At 50.3% G+C, this 24,509-nt stretch overlaps 2 protein-coding genes across 2 annotated transcripts; one reads left to right on the forward strand and one right to left on the reverse strand.

Moving 5' to 3' along the window:
* rpusd4 (RNA pseudouridylate synthase domain containing 4) lies at window positions 1-11,389 on the forward strand. The gene is given in 7 exon segments (NM_001045740.1): window positions 1-328; window positions 5,403-5,505; window positions 5,823-6,024; window positions 8,626-8,719; window positions 8,803-8,950; window positions 10,473-10,570; window positions 10,714-11,389. Coding segments are annotated over 7 exon segments (975 nt in total). The 5' UTR covers window positions 1-220; the 3' UTR covers window positions 10,936-11,389.
* On the reverse strand, window positions 11,124-23,404 carry slc5a2 (solute carrier family 5 (sodium/glucose cotransporter), member 2). Its single transcript, XM_002940595.3, has 15 exons — window positions 23,134-23,404; window positions 20,557-20,628; window positions 20,340-20,444; window positions 19,014-19,073; window positions 18,831-18,935; window positions 18,626-18,731; window positions 18,353-18,433; window positions 17,094-17,302; window positions 15,796-15,931; window positions 15,343-15,450; window positions 15,074-15,224; window positions 13,915-14,083; window positions 12,320-12,535; window positions 12,057-12,120; window positions 11,124-11,331 (listed from the first exon to the last, which is right to left on the reverse strand). The coding sequence occupies exons 1-15, from the start codon at window positions 23,260-23,262 to the stop codon at window positions 11,189-11,191; spliced, it is 1,854 nt and encodes a 617-aa protein (XP_002940641.3). The 5' UTR covers window positions 23,263-23,404; the 3' UTR covers window positions 11,124-11,188.
* Between the last annotated feature and the right edge of the window lie 1,105 nt (window positions 23,405-24,509).

A 24,509-nucleotide genomic window follows, 5' to 3' on the forward strand; every position in this document is an offset into this window, starting at 1 on the left:
AAACAGAACACAGACATACAGGTGCCACAGAGATCCCTACTTCCCTATGTAATTGGCATTATGTGGGGGCTGCCACTATTAAAGATGGCGTCGGCTTTCTGCACTACCATATGACGTTTCCGACTGTGATTGGCTTCTTTCGGACCCCCAGAAAAAATGGCCGTATCCTATTTGAAAGTTGCAGCAGAGGTTTGTTTTTAGTTCCGTGCCCTTGGGAAACATGGCGGCTGCCGGCGGCGGAGCTACACGTGGGGCTCGGATGTTGGCGGAGCGGATCCGGGCTGAGAGGAAGGTGTTAGAGGGAGCGGCGAGGGAGACGAGTAGGAAGGTATTACTGCTGCTCCTGTGTCTCTGCCTCATAGCTTTGTACTGGGTGTGCGCAGCTGGGCGGGGGAGTACCATTCTGTAAGTAAGGGGAGCTGTACCAATAGCAGCACTGTCAGGGGTACCATTCTGTAAGTAAGGGGGGTTGTACCAATAGCAGCACTGTCAGGGGTACCATTCTGTAAGTAAGGGGGGTTGTACCAATAGCAGCACTGTCAGGGGTACCATTCTGTAAGTAAGGGGGGTTGTACCAATAGCAGCACTGTCAGGGGTACCATTCTGTAAGTAAGGGGGGCTGTACCAATAGCAGCACTGTCAGGGGTACCATTCTGTAAGTAAGGGGGGTTGTACCAATAGCAGCACTGTCAGGGGTACCATTCTGTAAGTAAGGGGGGTTGTACCAATAGCAGCACTGTCAGGGGTACCATTCTGTAAGTAAGGGGGGCTGTACCAATAGCAGCACTGTCAGGGGTACCATTCTGTAAGTAAGGGGGGTTGTACCAATAGCAGGACTGTCAGGGGTACCATTCTGTAAGTAAGGGGGGTTGTACCAATAGCAGGACTGTCAGGGGTACCATTCTGTAAGTAAGGGGGGCTGTACCAATAGCAGGACTGTCAGGGGTACCATTCTGTAAGTAAGGGGGGCTGTACCAATAGCAGGACTGTCAGGGGTACCATTCTGTAAGTAAGGGGGGCTGTACCAATAGCAGGACTGTCAGGGGTACCATTCTGTAAGTAAGGGGGGCTGTACCAATAGCAGCACTGTCAGGGGTACCATTCTGTAAGTAAGGGGGGCTGTACCAATAGCAGCACTGTCAGGGGTACCATTCTGTAAGTAAGGGGGGTTGTACCAATAGCAGCACTGTCAGGGGTACCATTCTGTAAGTAAGGGGGGTTGTACCAATAGCAGCACTGTCAGGGGTACCATTCTGTAAGTAAGGGGGGCTGTACCAATAGCAGCACTGTCAGGGGTACCATTCTGTAAGTAAGGGGGGTTGTACCAATAGCAGGACTGTCAGGGGTACCATTCTGTAAGTAAGGGGGGCTGTACCAATAGCAGGACTGTCAGGGGTACCATTCTGTAAGTAAGGGGGGCTGTACCAATAGCAGCACTGTCAGGGGTACCATTCTGTAAGTAAGGGGGGTTGTACCAATAGCAGCACTGTCAGGGGTACCATTCTGTAAGTAAGGGGGGTTGTACCAATAGCAGCACTGTCAGGGGTACCATTCTGTAAGTAAGGGGGGCTGTACCAATAGCAGCACTGTCAGGGGTACCATTCTGTAAGTAAGGGGGGTTGTACCAATAGCAGGACTGTCAGGGGTACCATTCTGTAAGTAAGGGGGGCTGTACCAATAGCAGCACTGTCAGGGGTACCATTCTGTAAGTAAGGGGGGCTGTACCAATAGCAGGACTGTCAGGGGTACCATTCTGTAAGTAAGGGGGGCTGTACCAATAGCAGGACTGTCAGGGGTACCATTCTGTAAGTAAGGGGGGTTGTACCAATAGCAGGACTGTCAGGGGTACCATTCTGTAAGTAAGGGGGGCTGTACCAATAGCAGGACTGTCAGGGGTACCATTCTGTAAGTAAGGGGGGCTGTACCAATAGCAGCACTGTCAGGGGTACCATTCTGTAAGTAAGGGGGGCTGTACCAATAGCAGCACTGTCAGGGGTACCATTCTGTAAGTAAGGGGGCTGTACCAATAGCAGCACTGTCAGGGGTACCATTCTGTAAGTAAGGGGGGTGCTGTACCAATAGCAGCACTGTCAGGGGTACCATTCTGTAAGTAAGGGGGGTGCTGTACCAATAGCAGCACTGTCAGGGGTACCATTTTGTAAGTAAGGGGGGCTGTACCAATAGCAGCACTGTCAGGGGTACCATTCTGTAAGTAAGGGGGGCTGTACCAATAGCAGCACTGTCAGGGGTACCATTCTGTAAGTAAGGGGGGCTGTACCAATAGCAGGACTGTCAGGGGTACCATTCTGTAAGTAAGGGGGGCTGTACCAATAGCAGGACTGTCAGGGGTACCATTCTGTAAGTAAGGGGGGCTGTACTAATAGCAGCACTGTCAGGGGTACCATTCTGTAAGTAAGGGGGGCTGTACCAATAGCAGGACTGTCAGGGGTACCATTCTGTAAGTAAGGGGGGCTGTACCAATAGCAGGACTGTCAGGGGTACCATTCTGTAAGTAAGGGGGGCTGTACCAATAGCAGGACTGTCAGGGGTACCATTCTGTAAGTAAGGGGGGCTGTACCAATAGCAGGACTGTCAGGGGTACCATTCTGTAAGTAAGGGGGGTTGTACCAATAGCAGGACTGTCAGGGGTACCATTCTGTAAGTAAGGGGGGTTGTACCAATAGCAGCACTGTCAGGGGTACCATTCTGTAAGTAAGGGGGGTTGTACCAATAGCAGCACTGTCAGGGGTACCATTCTGTAAGTAAGGGGGGCTGTACCAATAGCAGCACTGTCAGGGGTACCATTCTGTAAGTAAGGGGGCTGTACCAATAGCAGGACTGTCAGGGGTACCATTCTGTAAGTAAGGGGGGTTGTACCAATAGCAGCACTGTCAGGGGTACCATTCTGTAAGTAAGGGGGGCTGTACCAATAGCAGGACTGTCAGGGGTACCATTCTGTAAGTAAGGGGGTTGTACCAATAGCAGCACTGTCAGGGGTACCATTCTGTAAGTAAGGGGGGCTGTACCAATAGCAGGACTGTCAGGGGTACCATTCTGTAAGTAAGGGGGGCTGTACCAATAGCAGCACTGTCAGGGGTACCATTCTGTAAGTAAGGGGGGTTGTACCAATAGCAGGACTGTCAGGGGTACCATTCTGTAAGTAAGGGGGGTTGTACCAATAGCAGCACTGTCAGGGGTACCATTCTGTAAGTAAGGGGGGCTGTACCAATAGCAGCACTGTCAGGGGTACCATTCTGTAAGTAAGGGGGGTTGTACCAATAGCAGCACTGTCAGGGGTACCATTCTGTAAGTAAGGGGGGTTGTACCAATAGCAGCACTGTCAGGGGTACCATTCTGTAAGTAAGGGGGGCTGTACCAATAGCAGGACTGTCAGGGGTACCATTCTGTAAGTAAGGGGGGCTGTACCAATAGCAGCACTGTCAGGGGTACCATTCTGTAAGTAAGGGGGGTTGTACCAATAGCAGGACTGTCAGGGGTACCATTCTGTAAGTAAGGGGGGTTGTACCAATAGCAGGACTGTCAGGGGTACCATTCTGTAAGTAAGGGGGGCTGTACCAATAGCAGCACTGTCAGGGGTACCATTCTGTAAGTAAGGGGGGCTGTACCAATAGCAGGACTGTCAGGGGTACCATTCTGTAAGTAAGGGGGGTTGTACCAATAGCAGCACTGTCAGGGGTACCATTCTGTAAGTAAGGGGTGCTGTACCAATAGCAGGACTGTCAGGGGTACCATTCTGTAAGTAAGGGGGGTTGTACCAATAGCAGCACTGTCAGGGGTACCATTCTGTAAGTAAGGGGTGCTGTACCAATAGCAGGACTGTCAGGGGTACCATTCTGTAAGTAAGGGGGGCTGTACCAATAGCAGCACTGTCAGGGGTACCATTCTGTATGTGGGGGGTAATATCAGGGGTACTATTCTGTATGTGGGGGGGAATTTTAGGGGTACCATTCTGTATGTGGGGAGCTGTGCCAGTGGGGGGTAATATCAGGGGTACTATTCTGTATGTTGGGGGGAATTTTAGGGGTACCATTCTGTATGTGGGGGGGGTGGATATCAGGGGTACCATTCTGTATGTGGGGGGATATCAGGGGTACCATTCTGTATGTGGGGGGGAAATATCAGGGGTACCATTCTGTATGTGGGGGGATATCAGAGGTACCATTCTGTATGTGGGGGGGATATCAGGGGTACCATTCTGTATGTGGGGGGGAATATCAGGGGTACCATTCTGTATGTGGGGGGGATATCAGGGGTACCATTCTGTATGTGGGGGGGGGGGGATATCAGGGGTACCATTCTGTATGTGGGGGGGGGGATATCAGGGGTACCATTCTGTATGTGGGGGGGGGGGGGATATCAGGGGTACCATTCTGTATGTGGGGGGGGGGGGATATCAGGGGTACCATTCTGTATGTGGGGGGGGGGATATCAGGGGTACCATTCTGTATGTGGGGGGGATATCAGGGGTACCATTCTGTATGTGGGGGGGGAATATCAGGGGTACCATTCTGTATGTGGGGGGGATATCAGGGGTACCATTCTGTATGTGGGGGCCGGGGAATATCAGGGGTACCATTCTGTATGTGGGGGGAATATCAGGGGTACCATTCTGTATGTGGGGGGGGGATATCAGGGGTACCATTCTGTATGTGGGGGGGGGGGGATATCAGGGGTACCATTCTGTATGTGGGGGGGGGGGATATCAGGGGTACCATTCTGTATGTGGGGGGGGGGATATCAGGGGTACCATTCTGTATGTGGGGGGGGGGGGGATATCAGGGGTACCATTCTGTATGTGGGGGGGGGGGGGATATCAGGGGTACCATTCTGTATGTGGGGGGGATATCAGGGGTACCATTCTGTATGTGGGGGGGATATCAGGGGGTACCATTCTGTATGTGGGGGGGATATCAGGGGTACCATTCTGTATGTGGGGGGATATCAGGGGTACCATTCTGTATGTGGGGGGGGGATATCAGGGGTACCATTCTGTATGTGGGGGGGGGGGGATATCAGGGGTACCATTCTGTATGTGGGGGGGGGGGATATCAGGGGTACCATTCTGTATGTGGGGGGGGGGATATCAGGGGTACCATTCTGTATGTGGGGGGGGGGATATCAGGGGTACCATTCTGTATGTGGGGGGGGGGGATATCAGGGGTACCATTCTGTATGTGGGGGGGGGGGGGGGGATATCAGGGGTACCATTCTGTATGTGGGGGGGGGGGATATCAGGGGTACCATTCTGTAAGTGGGGAGCTGTGCCAGTGGGGATAAAATTCACCAAGTGGGGTGCTGTGCCTTTGGTATTTTCTGTTGTGCCACTTATTGACCTTGTTTGGCTGAATGACATTATTCCCTCCGTTTGCACCCCTGTGTAGAACGCTCCCACCATCGTGTACCTCAGAGAGTTAAAGAGTCAGGTGGTTCGTGAGGACCCAGAGCTTGTGCTTGTGAATAAGCCCCATGGACTGCCTGTGCACGGTGAGGCCCAGTTTCCCTTTAGTCCCAGAGATACTCCACCAGTTTTGTTGTATGTAGCAGTGCAATAAATTTATAAAATGTGCTCCAAATCTGGTAACTCATAGCAACCAGGTGTTTGCTTTAAAAGGTGTTGCTTTCTGATTGGCTGCTTGCTGACTGGCTCTTATTTAGTAAATTCTCATTTAGTAAATTCTCATTTAGTAAATTGCTGCTTGCTGATTGGCTCTCATTTAGTAAATTCCTTTCATGTTATTGCAATCTATGATTTCCTATGCTGTGTCTTGCTTAATGGGGCCCATTGTGGCATCTCTCGGTAGGTGGCCCTACAGTGGAGCGCAGTGTGGCCTCGCTACTCCCAGCGCTAGCTAAGCATCACTTTGGCTGGAAGGCAGAGCCTTTAAAGCTTTGCCATCGATTAGACAGAGACACTACAGGAGCCCTGATCCTGGCACGGACCACAGAGGCGGCAGAGCGAGTGCAGCAGGCACTGAGAGAGCGAGAAGTGCACAGGGTGTACTGGTGAGTGCATATAGGGGATACGGGTGAGCAGGAAGCGCACAGGGTGTACTGGTGAGTGCATATAGGGGATACGGGTGAGCAGGAAGCGCACAGGGTGTACTGGTGAGTGCATATAGGGGATACGGGTGAGCAGGAAGCGCACAGGGTGTACTGGTGAGTGCATATAGGGGATACGGGTGAGCAGGAAGCGCACAGGGTGTACTGGTGAGTGCATATGGGGGATACGGGTGAGCAGGAAGCGCACAGGGTGTACTGGTGAGTGCATATGGGGGATACGGGTGAGCAGGAAGCGCACAGGGTGTACTGGTGAGTGCATATGGGGAATACGGGTGAGCAGGAAGCGCACAGGGTGTACTGGTTAGTGCATGTGGGGGATACGGGTGAGCAGGAAGCGCACAGGGTGTACTGGTGAGTGCATGTGGGGGATACGGGTGAGCAGGAAGCGCACAGGGTGTACTGGTGAGTGCATGTGGGGGATACGGGTGAGCAGGAAGCGCACAGGGTGTACTGGTTAGTGCATGTGGGGGATACGGGTGAGCAGGAAGTGCACAGGGTGTACTGGTTAGTGCATGTGGGGGATACGGGTGAGCAGGAAGCGCACAGGGTGTACTGGTTAGTGCATGTGGGGGATACGGGTGAGCAGGAAGCGCACAGGGTGTACTGGTTAGTGCATGTGGGGGATACGGGTGAGCAGGAAGCGCACAGGGTGTACTGGTGAGTGTATATGGGGGATACAGGTGAGCAGGAAGCACACAGGGTGTACTGGTGAGTGCATATGGGGGATACGGGTGAGCAGGAAGCGCACAGGGTGTACTGGTGAGTGCATATGGGGAATACGGGTGAGCAGGAAGCGCACAGGGTGTACTGGTTAGTGCATGTGGGGGATACGGGTGAGCAGGAAGCGCACAGGGTGTACTGGTGAGTGCATGTGGGGGATACGGGTGAGCAGGAAGCGCACAGGGTGTACTGGTGAGTGCATGTGGGGGATACGGGTGAGCAGGAAGCGCACAGGGTGTACTGGTTAGTGCATGTGGGGGATACGGGTGAGCAGGAAGTGCACAGGGTGTACTGGTTAGTGCATGTGGGGGATACGGGTGAGCAGGAAGCGCACAGGGTGTACTGGTTAGTGCATGTGGGGGATACGGGTGAGCAGGAAGCGCACAGGGGTGTACTGGTGAGTGTATATGGGGGATACGGGCGAGCAGGAAGCGCACAGGGTGTACTGGTGAGTGTATATGGGGGATACGGGGCGAGCAGGAAGCGCACAGGGTGTACTGGTGAGTGCATATGGGGGATATGGGCGAGCAGGAAGCGCACAGGGTGTACTGGTGAGTGCATATGGGGGATACGGGCGAGCAGGAAGCGCCACAGGGTGTACTGGTGAGTGTATATGGGGGATACGGGCGAGCAGGAAGCGCACAGGGTGTACTGGTGAGTGTATATGGGGGATACGGGCGAGCAGGAAGCGCACAGGGTGTACTGGTGAGTGCATATGGGGGATACGGGCGAGCAGGAAGCGCACAGGGTGTACTGGTGAGTGTATATGGGGGATACGGGCGAGCAGGAAGCGCATAGGGTGTACTGGTGAGTGCATATGGGGGATACGGGCGAGCAGGAAGCGCACAGGGTGTACTGGTGAGTGCATATGGGGGATACGGGCGAGCAGGAAGCGCACAGGGTGTACTGGTGAGTGTATATGGGGGATACGGGCGAGCAGGAAGCGCACAGGGTGTACTGGTGAGTGTATATGGGGGATACGGGCGAGCAGGAAGCGCACAGGGTGTACTGGTGAGTGCATATGGGGGATACGGGCGAGCAGGGAAGCGCACAGGGTGTACTGGTGAGTGCATATGGGGGATACGGGCGAGCAGGAAGCACACAGGGTGTACTGGTGAGTGTATATGGGGGATACGGGCGAGCAGGAAGCGCACAGGGTGTACTGGTGAGTGCATATGGGGGATACGGGCGAGCAGGAAGCGCACAGGGTGTACTGGTGAGTGCATATGGGGGATACGGGCGAGCAGGAAGCGCACAGGGTGTACTGGTGAGTGCATATGGGGGATACGGGCGAGCAGGAAGCGCACAGGGTGTACTGGTGAGTGCATATGGGGGATACGGGCGAGCAGGAAGCGCACAGGGTGTACTGGTGAGTGTATATGGGTGAGTGGGGGTTTATTCTTAGATCATTCATAAATGAGAGTTGAAGGAGCAGGGCATGCTGGATGTAGTGATGGGGTAGGGCTCAGGATATAGGGGCCACACTTGGATGGTATTGTATATGATTTCCAGGGGAGAACACAGGGATTATGGGAAAGAGTATTAGGTACACAGGGGCCACACCTGGATGGTATATTTATGGTTTATAGATGGGCACACAGGGATTATGGGAAAGAGTATTAGGGACACAGGGGCCACACCTGGATGGTATATTTATGGTTTATAGATGGGCACACAGGGATTATGGGAAAGAGTATTAGGGACACAGGGGCCACACCTGGATGGTATATTTATGGTTTATAGATGGGCACACAGGGATTATGATAGAAGGGTAGCGGGTACAGAGGGCAGTGGATCGGCCCTAATATCGCTGTCGTTCCACAGGGCTCTGTGTCTTGGCACCCCCTCTCCACGGGAGGGCATTTTGGACATTCCAATCATGGAGAAAGAGACTTCTGGCCCCCAGAAACACTACAAGGTGATACTATATGTTACTCGCACCCTCCATACGGCGAGGATTCTTGCTCTGTCTGCGTCACTGCAATGTTCTACTCTCTGTAGATGGCTCTCTCCCCTCGGTTCCGCGTCTCTGAGGAAGGGGCAGTGGAAAGAGTCCGCGTACCCCGATCTGCGCACGAGGCGGTGACACGGTACCGCACCTTGGGGGCGGCCTCAGGAGCCTCCTTGGTGGAGCTACACCCAATCACAGGTCAGTCTCGGAGATGCCAGCTCCACTACTTCCTTCTGGCTTTTTTGTCATTTCTACCCGTTTAGCAGAAGGGAGGTTCCGTTTAAATATTGGGAAAGGATTTGTTACAGTGAGAGCTCTCAGTACAAGTGAGGGAATACAGGGGTAGGGGAGATAGCTCTCAGTACAAGTGAGGGAATACAGGGGTAGGGGGGATAGCTCTCAGTACAAGTGAGGGAATACAGGGGTAGGGGAGATAGCTCTCAGTACAAGTGAGGGAATACAGGGGTATGGGAGATAGCTCTCAGTACAAGTGAGGGAATACAGGGGTAGGGGAGATAGCTCTCAGTACAAGTGAGGGAATACAGGGGTAGGGGAGATAGCTCTCAGTACAAGTGAGGGAATACAGGGGTAGGGGAGATAGCTCTCAGTACAAGTGAAGGAATACAGGGGTAGGGGAGATAGCTCTCAGTACAAGTGAGGGAATACAGGGGTATGGGAGATAGCTCTCAGTACAAGTGAGGGAATACAGGGGTATGGGAGATAGCTCTCAGTACAAGTGAGGGAATACAGGGGTAGGGGGGATAGCTCTCAGTACAAGTGAGGGAATACAGGGGTAGGGGGGATAGCTCTCAGTACAAGTGAGGGAATACAGGGGTAGGGGAGATAGCTCTCAGTACAAGTGAGGGAATACAGGGGTATGGGAGATAGCTCTCAGTACAAGTGAGGGAATACAGGGGTAGGGGAGATAGCTCTCAGTACAAGTGAGGGAATACAGGGGTAGGGGAGATAGCTCTCAGTACAAGTGAGGGAATACAGGGGTAGGGGAGATAGCTCTCAGTACAAGTGAAGGAATACAGGGGTAGGGGAGATAGCTCTCAGTACAAGTGAGGGAATACAGGGGTAGGGGAGATAGCTCTCAGTACAAGTGAGGGAATACAGGGGTAGGGGAGATAGCTCTCAGTACAAGTGAGGGAATACAGGGGTAGGGGGGATAGCTCTCAGTACAAGTGAGGGAATACAGGGGTAGGGGAGATAGCTCTCAGTACAAGTGAGGGAATACAGGGGTAGGGGAGATAGCTCTCAGTACAAGTGAGGGAATACAGGGGTAGGGGAGATAGCTCTCAGTACAAGTGAGGGAATACAGGGGTAGGGGAGATAGCTCTCAGTACAAGTGAGGGAATACAGGGGTAGGGGAGATAGCTCTCAGTACAAGTGAGGGAATACAGGGGTAGGGGAGATAGCTCTCAGTACAAGTGAGGGAATACAGGGTTATGGGAGATAGCTCTTAGTACAAGTTGCCCCAGGGACTGGTCCGATTGCCATCTTGGAGTCAGGAAGGAATTTTTTCCCCTCTGGGGCAAATTAGAGAGGCTTCAGATGGGGTTTTTGCCTTCCTCTGGATCAACTAGTAGTTAGGCAGGTTATATATAGGCTTTATTTTTTAGCATGATGGACATAAGTCTTTCTTTAACCTAACTTACTATGTTACTTGGGGTTCCTCTCCCTGTATGTGACTGTCAATCTAATGTCCCCCCTACAGGAGTGAAACACCAGCTACGGGTTCATCTTGCTCTTGGCCTGAACTGCCCGATCCTCGGAGATCACAAGTACTCTCACTGGGGCCGCCTCGCCCCACAGGTAATAGAGTAATAGAGTATTAGGGGGACTGCCAGATGCTGAAATAGATTGGGACTGTGACGTAGCTAGGGGTTCCCTATGTGATCCAATCATTGGCTGCTGTAAGTCATCTCACTGCTGTGTGTGGTTCTGTCTCCTCACAGAAGCCCCCGGACTCTGTACTCAGGGCTCTTGGCTTAACGGTGCCACAAGCGCGGACCCTCTCGCTTCACCTTCATGCGGTACAGCTCACCCTGCCATCTTCTGATGGAAGCACTCCCATTGTACTGCAGTGCCCACTCCCGTACACTTTCCGCAAAACTCTACGCAAATTGCGCATCCCTCCCCCAGATTTAGAAAGCCTCCAGCCCCCACCAACAGACTGATATCCCCAACCAAGAAAGATTCATCACTGCAGCGCCCCCTGGTGGGCCCCAAGCGAGTGGCAATAGGTACTTGCCTGACTACAGAACGGCGCTGGGCTCAGAGGGAATGGTCCGCTTACAGAGTGAGCCCTGTCATAAAGTAAAGGAAGTCGTCATGGCAACACTTATGTATAAAACACACAATGAGGTTCCTTAAATAACACGCAATTTATTAAATGCAATTAATATATTACAAACCCTCCCCTGCACTGTGTCATGCAAAATATGCCCACAAGAAGATGGCGCAGGACATCATAATCAAGGCGTTGATATTCACCAGGCGGGCATACTTGGGGTCCTCTCGGATATCTGGAAGGTCGGACAACTGCTTCTCCTGGGTCTGAGGATCGCTGACCCCTAGTGGACAGAGAAATGAGTACATGGTGAATAAAGTGTATTTATATTTTTGACTATTTTTTGTGTGTTTTGCCTGAGACTGTTGGGGATCAAATAGTGGTTGGGGGAACCATATTTCTAGATGTTCTTGTAGATTATGTTCCTGAACTGGATTCCATTGCTGTGGGGCAAAGCTTGGACCCAGCCTAGAGCTAAACAGGGTTTTTTATGACTACATTGATATGTGTGGGTAAAGTAAAGCTGGTTGTTTAGACTTCCTGGCCAGCAGAGATCAATGCAGAGTCAGTCGCCAGTTAGCGGAAGTGTATGGAATTCCTGACTTGGGGGCAAGTTTGGTTGAATAAAAACAAGATTTCCTACCAAATAAAGCTCCTGTAAGCTGATAGGGTGCATAGAGGCTGCCTAATAGCCAATCACAGCCCTTATTTGGCTCCTCCATGAACTTTTATGATGTTTGTGCTGCTCTCCAAGTTAGAAGGTAATATTCCAAGAAAATTAGCAATTGGTCTTCATTATTTGTGTTGTTTTTTCACTTCTTGTTCAGCAACTCTACTGTTTGGAATTTCAGCAGTTATCTGGTTGCTTGGGTTCAAATTACCTTAGCAACCAGGGAGTGTTGAATGAAAGATGGGAATATAAATAGGTGAGGACTCAAACAGAAAGATAAGTATGGCCCGGATAGTTTGAGCCATGTTTGAGGGCTTCTCCTGCTGAAGGCACATTACCTGTCTCCTCCATTTCTTCCCGCGGCTCCTGGCTGTGCCGGAGACTATAGACCAAGCGATGGAGCTGGGGAGAGAAGCAATTGGATGTGAGGGAGAAAGAAAACTCAAACATTCCCACTTTCTTCACCGTTACTCCACCCATGTCCATCCCCTGCCGTATTGTCCATCCCCTGCCGTATTGTCCATCCCCTTGCCGTATTGTCCACCCCCTGCCGTATTGTCCACCCCCTGCCGTATTCTCACCCAGCCCCAGGGGGCAGTACCTTCTTCTCTGGGATTGGAGGGGTGCACAGGGATACGATCAGGACGATGGCTCCAGAACACAGGAAGAGAATGATGGCAAAGTACAGATAGTGAACCCCACAGATTATGGTTGGGCAGGAGCTTGGGGCCGAGCAGCTTCCAGATCCGAATATAAACTCGGGCACCATACGGCACAAGCCCAGGAACAGGCCGCCGACCAGTCCCCAGAATGCACCCTGCAGGGGGAAGAATAACGAGAGGGAACATTGGGCGCTTCGAGAGAATCCAGGCTAATTCGACTAATTATCACGAGTGGCATAGGCAAAGTCGGTCCGGGGACCGCATCAACGAGCTGATGCGGTCCCCGATCCGACTAGATTTTTTTAACCTGCCCGATCGAGATCTGCCCGATTTCAGGCCAGGTATCGGTCAGGCAGGCCCGTCGCTAGTGCCCATACACGGGCCCATTAGCTAGAATCGGCCTGTGTATGGGGACCTTAAGGGTGGAGAGTGTGTGGCTAACAGATATGTGTAGGGGAGAAGGCAGTGGGGCATTATGGGTAATGATCGGTATGGGTAATGTTAGAGATACAGAGCAGGAAGGGGTGGTTTTAATATGTTATAGAGAGCAATTCTAAGCAACTTCTCAATTGGTCGTCTTTTTTTATGTTATAATTTTTGAGTTATTTACTTTTCTTACTCCTAGCTTTTAAAAGGGGGTCGCTGACCCCAGCAGCTACAAGTTTACTGTTATTGTTAATTTTTATTACTTATCTTTCTATTTAGGCCCTCTCCTATTCATATTCTAGTTTCTCATTTAAAGGAGAAGGAAAGGCTAATAAAGAGTTAATCCCAAGCTGCAGGCATACCTTCAGTTCTCTCAATAGGGCCCTTAAGTCTCCCCATATTTCTCCCGTTCAGATGATCAGAAGCCAAACAGGAAGAAAAAATGCTGAGCTGTGTAATTAAAGTTCCCATAATGCCTCACTCCTGCACAGACACCGAGACCAAGTGTACATGCTCAGTTAGTTAGACTATGAGTCAGCTTCCTGCTGATTGGCTCAGATCCACATTCCTAAGGGGGGGGGAGCAGGAGAGAGCAGAAAGCTGTGTGTCTCTGGAAGAGGAATTACAGACACAACAAATCTTTTCACAGAGAAGTCAGTGCAGTGTTTCAGTGCTTATGGCTGTATTTACACAGACCTTTCTGATAAAGCTTACTTAGTTTTTACCTTTCCTTCTCCTTTAAAATACCACTCTCTACAACAGGGGTGGGCAAACTACAGCCCGCGGGCCACGTCTGGCTTGTACCCAGAACCCGTATCTGTTCCTTCTCCAACCCACTCCAACTTGCAAGTGGTCTGTCTGCAACCTGCGATAGGGATGTCATCATAGACTGGAAGTGACATCATAACTATGAAAGTGATGTCACAGTTCTTACCCACAACCTACAATTGCCCCTTAGGCACCCAACCCACTGCAGGACTCTAGTTTGGGAGTTAGGGCTGTTATGTAGGGGCAAGGGCCTCAGGGTATAGAGGCAGAGATGCATTGTGGGTAGTGTATAGTTTTGGTTACGTGTGTGTGTGTCAGCCCACAGTACTGTGTATCTTACCGGCTCATTGACTCTCTTCACAAACAGCGCAAGGAAATAGACAGCCGCAATGGGCGGAGCCAGGAAACTTGCCACCGACTGAATATAATCAAAGAGCTGCCCCCCTTGTGCAGCCTGAACCACAGGGATCCACGCTATACTCAGTGCCACGAGGCAGACTGTCCACACCCTGTCGGAAAGTGAGAGACCCATCAATGGAAACACAGGGAAGAACAATCAGCAAGTCATGGCTCCTCCCCATCCCTGGAATGTTATGCTTATAATAGTAACCAGGTGTCACCAACAAAAATGTTCGGTTGCCAGGGTCCCACTCACCCTGCCAACCAGGCTCCTGTTTGAAAAATAGACTGGAAAATAAATAGGAAGATGAGTAATAAAACAGTACAAACAATACAAATCCAGCTTCAGGATAATTCTGCTTTCCAGCTTCCTGGTTCTTGCAAGCAACAGTGGGAGGAGTAGTGAATCAAACCACCAAGCCTCTATATCGTGAACTTCTCCTTATCTGAAAGCCTGGCACAGACTGCAGCTGAAGGAAGGGGGGGGGGTTGTTTATACAGAGCTCATTTATCCCTTTTTTTTAAACAACCTATCCTGATTACAGAGGCAGGAGGTAGTAAAGGTAGAAATAAAAAATAACAATGATCCATGCTTTATAATAGGGTATAGTAGGACAATATTGATTTTCTTTGTATATAAGAACCAGCAACCATGCAGCAATTTGGAAGTCAATATGTTTTGGTGGGGGTCACTGACCCCCCAATGGATAGACAATACTTTCAACTGCAGACTATAAAAACATAGGAAGGCCAATAATTCCATAACTATTAAAACAAAAATGAAGACCAAAGTAAGAGCCATCAGTAACATACTAAGGGGGTTATGTAATAAAAAGCACTAAGTTTGCCTAGGAGGAGTAACCCATAGCAACCAGTCAGTAGGTAGAATATACTGGTCACCTGTTTAAAAGCAAACATCTTATTGGTTGCCATGGGTTACTGCTCCTGGGCAAACTTAGTGCCTTTTATTACATATAGGGGTAACAGTTCATTGAAAGTTCCCCTGTAAAATGGAATTCTAAGGTAAAACTGACCAAGATGATCTTGCTGTACCGAATAAACCATGCAGTGTGGGGGGAGTATATTGATCCATCACTCACCTTCCCACCAACAGCAGCTCCTTCTCCTCAGCCCGGGGCCTCATCCTCCTCCAGACGTCCATAGTGAAGAGAGTCCCACTGCTATTAAATATGGATGCCAGGCTGCTCATGAGAGCGGCCAACATCACGGCCAGCATGAGTCCACGGAGACCTAGGAGAGAGAAGAATGAGACGGTCCCTAGATACAGCTGATGCTGCTTATGGAATCCAATATGGAGGGGGATCCTATAGGTACACAGAGCCATTTACAGTTACAGTAGAAGACTCACCATTTGGCATGAGTTCTATGACCAGCTTTGGGTAGGCGATGTTGGAACATCCGATCTTTGTGCCACAAGCGGCGAGACAACGTGACGGCTCCACACAGGCCACGTCCTCTGCAACACAAAGAGCTGAACAGTAGCGTTGGGCACAGTATAGTGTGGAACATGGCTACTTGGGCAGCCAAAGGACTCAGGCCCCTCTCACACCCTCTTGCTGGGGAATGTGCTCTTTTGGTGTCCAAACCCAATTATCTATCAATATCAGGGCCACGCGTCTTTATACAATGTCTACGGCTGCATTCATGACCTTAAATACTGCCCTCTAGGGCCCACGTGCCCTGTACCCCTTGCTTCCTGTGCTCTGATGGCCTCGGCACAATGTTCCAAAGCTTGGCTCTGGGCCCAATCATAGTAATCAGCAAAATCAGAGTAAAGCAGCAAAAGAACCCATCATTGTACCTGTGAAGAGGACCCTGCTAATCATCCCGGGCATAACCATGAGGAACATGGGCAGGATCTTCATGTAGCCGCACAGCACACAGCCCAGCTTAACGTGGGTGATGGAGCGGGCAGCAAGGCACCGTTGCACAATGACCTGTAATATCGACCAACCGCAGTTATGTCTCAGGAATATTCTTTTGAACACATTTTTATAGAGATGGAGTTGCCCTAGACCTATAGTATCACAGGGCTATACAGGGAAGGGTGGGCAATCATGAGGTAGGGTATGAGTGAAGCAATTGGGGAGATACCACAGAGGAGACTGGGGGGGGGGGGGAAGAGATGAAGGTGATACTGCAGAGGAGAATGAGAGGGGCAGAGAAAAAGAAATGATGGAGATACCACAGAGGAGAATGGGGGTGGGGGGAAAGAGATGAAGGACTGGTGGAGATACCACAAAGGAGAATGGGGGGGGGGGGGAAGAGATGAAGGAATGGCAGAGATACCACAGAGGAGAATGAGGGGGACAGTGATAAAGGAATGGTGGAAAGACCACAGAGGAGAATGAGAAGGTGGGACAGAGATGAAGGAATGGTGGAGATACCATAGAGGAGAATATGGGGGGGCAGAGATGAAGGAATGGTGGAGATACCATAGAGGAGAATATGGGGGGCCAGAGATGAAGGAATGGTGGAGATACCATAGAGGAGAATATGGGGGGCCAGAGATGAAGGAATGGTGGAGATACCATAGAGGAGAATATGGGGGGCCAGAGATGAAGGAATGGTGGAGATACCATAGAGGAGAATATGGGGGCCAGAGATGAAGGAATGGTGGAGATACCATAGAGGAGAATATGGGGGTCCAGAGATGAAGGAATGGTGGAGATACCATAGAGGAGAATATGGGGGGCCAGAGATGAAGGAATGGTGGAGATACCATAGAGGAGAATATGGGGGGCCAGAGATGAAGGAATGGTGGAGATACCATAGAGGAGAATATGGGGGGCCAGAGATGAAGGAATGGTGGAGATACCATAGAGGAGAATATGGGGGGGCAGAGATGAAGGAATGGTGGAGATACCACAGAGGAGAATATGGGGGGGCAGAGATGAAGGAATGGTGGAGATACCATAGAGGAGAATATGGGGGGCTAGAGATGAAGGAATGGTGGAGATACCATAGAGGAGAATATGGGGGGCTAGAGATGAAGGAATGGTGGAGATACCATAGAGGAGAATATGGGGGGCCAGAGATGAAGGACAGGTGGAGATACCATGGAGAGGAAAGAGGGGAGGAGTGAGGAGGAGAGGTCACCTGGTCGCTGCACCAGTACCAAGTGGAGACGATGGTCAGTCCTAGGATCAGGGCCGGCCAAGGGAGGTCCCCAGATATGGGATCCCGTAACAGATGCAGCGAATCAGCACGAGGCACTGCACATGATTCGGACACATTGCCCAGCACGGTTGGCACAGCCGTCATATACTTCTCCATGAGGGCATCATAACCCCCAACTTCATTGAATGCTACAGCAAAGAAACAGAAAGAGAAATGAATGGGAATCGGGGTAAGGGCTGTCACAGGGAAACTCCTGTCATAGATACAGGGAGCTGCACAGCTATGTCCCCCAACATTAACCCTAGCGAGAATCCTGGTAACTTTAATTCCCAGTATTTAATGAGAATTTCAGCTCTTCTAGTGCATAGTGCACCATGTGCCTTTATATGGGCACAGAACCCCTCAGTGACTGCTAATATCCTTATCATTTACAGTAGGGGTACATTATCCCTTATAATACATGAGTGATACTCAGAGTTCCCTGTATAACTCAGCCTGCAGCCTTGTGCCTTTATATGGGCACAGAACCCCTCAGTGACTGCTAATATCCTTATCATTTACAGTAGGGGGTACATTATCCCTTATAATACATGAGTGATACTCAGAGTTCCCTGTATAACTCAGCCTGCAGCCTTGTGCCTTTATATGGGCACAGAACCCCTCAGTGACTGCTAATATCCTTATCATTTACAGTAGGGGGTACATTATCCCTTATAATACATGAGTGATACTCAGAGTTCCCTGTATAACTCAGCCTGCAGCCTTGTGCCTTTATATGGGCACAGAACCCCTCAGTGACTGCTAATATCCTTATCATTTACAGTAGGGGGTACATTATCCCTTATAATACATGAGTGATACTCAGAGTTCCCTGTATAACTCAGCCTGCAGCCTTGTGCCTTTATATGGGCACAGAACCCCTCAGTGACTGCTAATATCCTTATCATTTACAGTAGGGGGTACATTATCCCTTATAATACATGAGTGATACTCAGAGTTCCCTGTATAACTCAGCCTGCAGCCTTGTGCCTTTATATGGGCACAGAACCCCTCAGTGACTGCTAATATCCTTATCATTTACAGTAGGGGGTACATTATCCCTTATAATACATGAGTGATACTCAGAGTTCCCTGTATAACTCAGCCTGCAGCCTTGTGCCTTTATATGGGCACAGAACCCCTCAGTGACTGCTAATATCCTTATCATTTACAGTAGGGGGTACATTATCCCTGCTTACCATATACACTCAGCACACAGGCCCCGCCAATGATCACAAATGTCTGTACTGTATCTGTGTACATGAGCGCAGCCAGGCCCCCTGTGAATAAAGGAGACAGAGGGGGGTAAATGTTAAAAGCAAAGCCAAACATGCAGAGGGGCAGGTATAAAGCGCAGGAAATAGGAAGATACTGTGTCTATATTATTGCATTATTGGGGGGCCCTTGGGTCTTGCACACCCCAAGTCCGACCCTGACTGTAAGTGCCACCCAGGGCACATGGGGGTACATACCCGTCACTGTATATATCGTAGTTATAACCAACAAGGCAATCACAGACAAATAAATATTCCAGCCCAGGGCAACTTGGATGAAAACTGCTCCAGAGAACATATCAACCTGTGGGGGGGACAAAAGAGACCCCGTAATTCCCTGCAGCATGGCTCCAGCCCTGTAACCCATAGCAACCACAAGCATTTGGAACCCCTTGATACTCACAGAGATCTTGGTGAATATGTACATAACCAGGGAGAGCGCCGACAGGTACATCTGGATCCTCTGCCCCCCAAAGCGCTTCTTCAAGTACTCGGGCATGGTAACCACCTGGGCACATAAGGAGAGATAGTCACTAACTGGGAGCCATGTTCCAATCCGGCGCTGATAGGCATCTCCTTCACTTACCTCTGCTGTCAGGTAGACTGGGACAAATATCCAACCCAGAAACAGAACCACGAACAGAGCCTGGGGGGGGCAGGAAGGAACCATAGTTACTGAGTAGTAGGGGTGCTTTAGCCATGGGGCACCCCATTGGCACTCTCTAGCTTAGGCATCTGGATGAACCCCAGGGGATGCCACCACCATATTACAGGTATAGGACTCGTTATCCAGAATGCTCGGGACAAAGGGTATTCCGGATAAGGGGTCTTTCCGTAATTTGGATCTCCATACCTTAAGTCTACTAAAAAATCAATAAAGCATTAATTAAACCCAATAGGATTGTTTTGCACCCAATAAGGGGTAATTATATCTTAGTTGGGATCAAGTACAGGTACTGTTTTATTATTACAGAGAAAAGGGAATCATTTAACCATGAAATAAACCCAATAGGGCTGTTCTGCCCCAATAAGGGGTAATTATATCTTAGTTGGGATCAAGTACAGGTACTGTTTTATTATTACAGAGAAAAGGGAATCATTTAACCATGAAATAAACCCAATAGGGCTGTTCTGCCCCCAATAAGGGGTAATTATATCTTAGTTGGGATCAAGTACAGGTACTGTTTTATTATTACAGAGAAAAGGGAATCATTTAACCATGAAATAAACCCAATAGGGCTGTTCTGCCCCCAATAAGGGGTAATTATATCTTAGTTGGGATCGAGTACAGGGTACTGTTTTATTATTACAGAGAAAAGGGAATCATTTAACCATGAAATAAACCCAATAGGGCTGTTCTGCCCCCAATAAGGGGTAATTATATCTTAGTTGGGATCAAGTACAGGTACTGTTTTATTATTACAGAGAAAAAGGGAATCAGTTTTAAAATTATTTGATTAACATGGAGTCTATGGGAGACAGGCTTTCTGTAATTCGGAGCTTTCTGGATAATGGGTTTCCGGATAAGGGATCCCATACCTGTACCAATAAGTCATAACTCTTTAGGCTCCATTTTAGGAAAGCCAAGAGCTTCATCTTTGGGCACAAGGCTTTTCAGATGAGGTCTACTCTATATATTTAATCTGTAGGTTCCACTAATAAAAGAAGAGGGGCAACTAGGGAGCAAACCATCTCAATACCCCTGCATGGAAACTAAACACTGGCCCTTGCCCACAATACATAGCCAGAGCTCTGCATTAAACAAAAGGAATTCTGGGAATGAATTCCAAACAAGCTTCATTCCCAGAATTCCTTTTGTTTATTTGTATCTGTACGAGGCAGTCTCCCCAACCCTAATAGTTTGTTTGCTACATTAAGGGGCAATAATAAGCAACATGGAGCATCTACTTACATTCCACTCAAATCCAGCCACCGCAATGCCACTTGCTGCCCCAGTACCCGCCAGTCCTACAAAATGCCCACTCCCAATGTTACTGGCAAATAGTGAGGCGCCGACCTTGGGAGAGAGAGAGAGGGAGAATGTGAGATTAATGTGCAGCCTCCTGATTGGAAGAGAACTCAGCCAATGAGATATCAGTAAGGGTTACATTAGGAGAATGGGTACTCACCGGACCCCAAGACATGCTTCTTCCAGCCAGAAAATACCCACCAACCGTCCCCCTGTTGGCTCGGCGCATAGACTGAAAGGGCAAAGCAGATAATGTTGGACAGATGGTCATTGGGCGACAACTCTAGCTACAGACACATAAAGGCCAACTAATAGTGGCCATGTTGTTCCTGACCCAGCCAGGTCCCAAGAGTGAAAGTGGCCTTTAAAGGGGACCTGTCACTCTAAGAAACAATTCCAAATCCTTTTCTATCATGTTAGTTGAGCAAAATAAACTTTACTTACGCTATATTAATTTGGGCCCCCTTTAATCTATTACGGGCCCTGTCATCAGTAAGTCAATGCAATTGGTCGTGCCTCGTGCGTAGGTGTGACTTCAGTACGCACGGGGCGCAACTTTATAAAAGGGCCCGTCTTCTTTCCCGTGGAAAGTGTAAAGGTGTCTTTGGAAGTATCTTGTGGAGGAGCCCAAAGTCGCCAGAGCTGCTGCTGAAGAAGAAGCCAAAGAAGACCATCTTTTGGGGGCACTGTGTATAGGAGCAATTGGGGGCACTGCCTTTGGGGGCACTGTGTATGGGGGCAATTGGGGGGCACTGTGAATGGGGGGCCCTGGCCAGCATAGCGTTAGGGGGGCACTGTGTATGGGGGCGGCACTGTGAATAGGAGCAACTGGGGGCACTGCCTTTGGGGGGCACTGTGTATGGGGGCAAATGGGGGCACTGTGAATGGGGGCCCTGGCCAGCATAGCGTTAGGGGGGCACTGTGTATGGGGGCAATTGGGGGCACTGTCTTTGGGGTGCACTGTGTATGGGGGGCCCTGGCCAGCATAGGATTAGGGGGCACTGTATATGGGGGGCCCTGGCCTGCATAGGATTAGGGGGCACTGTGTATGGGGGGCCCTGGCCAGCATAGGATTAGGGGGCACTATGTATGGGGGGCCCTGGCCAGCATAGGATTAGGGGGCACTATGTATGGGGGGCCCTGGCCAGCATAGGATTAGGGGGCACTGTGTATGGGGGGCCCTGGCCAGCATAGGATTAGGGGGCACTATGTATGGGGGGCCCTGGCCAGCATAGGATTAGGGGGCACTGTGTATGGGGGGCCCTGGCCAGCATAGCATTAGGGGGGCACTGTGTATGGGGGCACTGTGTTAGGAGGGCCCTGATACTTTTTATGTCTGTGTGTCCTTTGTACTGATGAGAGGGGGCCCCAGAAAATTTTGTTGTGAGGGGCCCCATGATTTCTGATGGCGGCTCGGTGTGCGAGCAGTAGACTTGTCCAGGGCTCTATTAGGTTCTTGGGAGACCCAATAAGACTGAAGACTGCAGCTTGAAGATACTCCCCTGTACCCACCAATACTATTCAGTAGCCAGTCTGGCAACCAGGGGGTCTATTGTAATGTTACTGCTGCTTTGACCACCTACATCTTAGAGAACAATGTTGGACTGAGCGCTAGGCATGGCCGCCCCTACTCCCTGGATACTCCAGTAGGTATTACTGCCTACACTGCACACAAAGCTATGGGCTGGCTATGAGTACTGGTTAGAGCTAGTCACGCAGTGGGCTTGAGATTGCTGACCACAGAAAGTACTGGTACAATGGCCGCTGGGGGCCTGTGACAATAAGAGAGAAGGCAGTGGCGGGCATCCAGGCGTCTCGCTAATCAGCAGTTTTTACACCAAATGAGCACATTCCATCTCCATGTAAGAGACTCTGATTAGTGATTGAGCAACGAGAGCATTTCCCAAGCCATTGGAGCGTCACCAGGAGGCCCAGGGATCACCGACTGGCACAGGTGTTAAATATATCAGCACAGCCTGCCCGAATATACACACTGTGACCTACGTTACAGCACAATTGGCCGCAGATCAGCTGACCCAATGTGGTCCCCTTATTACATGGAATGGGTCAATCATTTCTGGAGGGTCTCATTTGATTAAAATGTCATACAGTGAATTCTATGGGGCCACTAAGCAGGCTGGTAGCCACGGAAATCCTTTGGAGGGCCACAGCCGGCCCCCAGTTGGACATTCCTGAGATATCCCATTGAATTCCGAGGCAAAAGAGTCTCCTGCCTGCTGCCACTAGAATTCTATTCCAGGAAGGTCAAGGCCCCAACTTGAGGATACCCCTAGAGTACAGTGGTGCCCAGGATCTAAAGGGTCACTGTGCTATTCAGATATGGAGAAAGGAGTCAGCCATGGATATTATCTTATGCAAAAGTACAGCCAAGGCACAACACCATGCTATCCTTGGCACTAACCCAGTTAGCCCGATGCGGACCCCCCATTTCACATTAAGCTTAGAGTGCTGGTATCATTCTTTATTGCCCATATTTCTGCCTAACCCTGCTCCACTGTGCCATTAGGGGTCACAAGCAGAATAACACATTGGGTGCGGCTGTTGCTGGGTATATATGGAATAAGAGGACCTGCACTTACTGGCACCCACCTGAATCTCATAGTGCTCACTGATAGCATTTCATGCAGGTTGGCACAGCTGGAGTAAACCATTTGCCCACACAATTCCCATTGGGTATTCATGGCACAACGCAGACAAACATGGCTCCATTACTTACCCACAGGCCCACTCCGATGATAATGATAAAGTATCCCACAATGACGGAGATATCTGCTGGGTTGCTGATGGCCACGTTGCCCTTCGGGGAGATATGCGAAGTTGTCTCTGGTATAATGGTGCTCTCCATGGCTCTCTAATTTGTCTGCTGGTTGGCACTGTCTCTCTTCAGCTTCCACTTCTTTTCTACCCTCAAGTCTTGTGTTCCTTCTGTTATACCCTCTCTGTCTCTCTGCACTCTCACATTCCTGCCACCTCTATGCCTCACATTCCCTCCTACTTGCCCTCTCTTATTCTCTGCCTATGGTTAATGGGGAACAAGAGTAACCCAAATCATTAACCCGGAGGAGCCTCACAGGCCGCCCTGCACAATGAAGCCGCTCCGGGTATCTCACATACACAGCCCCAAACACACAGCAGGGGGCAAAAAATATTTTTAATTTTATCTGAAATTCTACATTTCACAGGACAGAATGGGGAATTTAGGGGATTGTCAGACCCACCATGGATACGAAAAATGACGTTGTGACAGCTTGGGCCTGCCTTACAGTGTTCCCAACTGTGCCGCCCTAAAGCCTTCCCAGTGTTCCCAACTGTGCCGTCCTAAAGCCTTCCCAGTGTTCCCAACTGTGCCGTCCTAAAGCCTTCCCAGTGTTCCCAACTGTGCCGTCCTAAAGCCTTCCCAGTGTTCCCAACTGTGCCGTCCTAAAGCCTTCCCAGTGTTCCCAACTGTGCCCCCTAAAGCCTTCCCAGTGTTCCCAACTGTGCCGCCCTAAAGCCTTCCCAGTGTTCCCAACTGTGCCGTCCTAAAGCCTTCCCAGTGTTCCCGACTGTGCTGCCCTAAAGCCTTCCCAGTGTTCCCGACTGTGCTGCCCTAAAGCCTTCCCAGTGTTCCCAACTGTGCCCCCCTAAAGCCTTCCCAGTGTTCCCAACTGTGCCGCCCTAAAGCCTTCCCAGTGTTCTCGACTGTGCTGCCCTAAAGCCTTCCCAGTGTCCCCAACTGTGCCCCCCTTAAGCCTTCCCAGTGTTCCCAACTGTGCCCCCCTTAAGCCTTCCCAGTGTTCCCAACTGTGCCCCCCTTAAGCCTTCTCAGTGTTCCCAACTGTGCCCCCTAAAGCCTTCCCAGTGTTCCCAACTGTGCCGCCCTAAAGCCTTCCCAGTGTTCCCGACTGTGCCGTCCTAAAGCCTTCCCAGTGTTCCCGACTGTGCTGCCCTAAAGCCTTCCCAGTGTTCCTGACTGTGCTGCCCTAAAGCCTTCCCAGTGTTCCCAACTGTGCCCCCCTAAAGCCTTCCCAGTGTTCCCAACTGTGCCGCCCTAAAGCCTTCCCAGTGTTCTCGACTGTGCTGCCCTAAAGCCTTCCCAGTGTCCCCAACTGT

The sequence above is a fragment of the Xenopus tropicalis genome, chromosome 9 (genome assembly GCF_000004195.4).
Source record: "Xenopus tropicalis strain Nigerian chromosome 9, UCB_Xtro_10.0, whole genome shotgun sequence".
In the NCBI taxonomy this organism is placed as follows: domain Eukaryota; kingdom Metazoa; phylum Chordata; class Amphibia; order Anura; family Pipidae; genus Xenopus; species Xenopus tropicalis.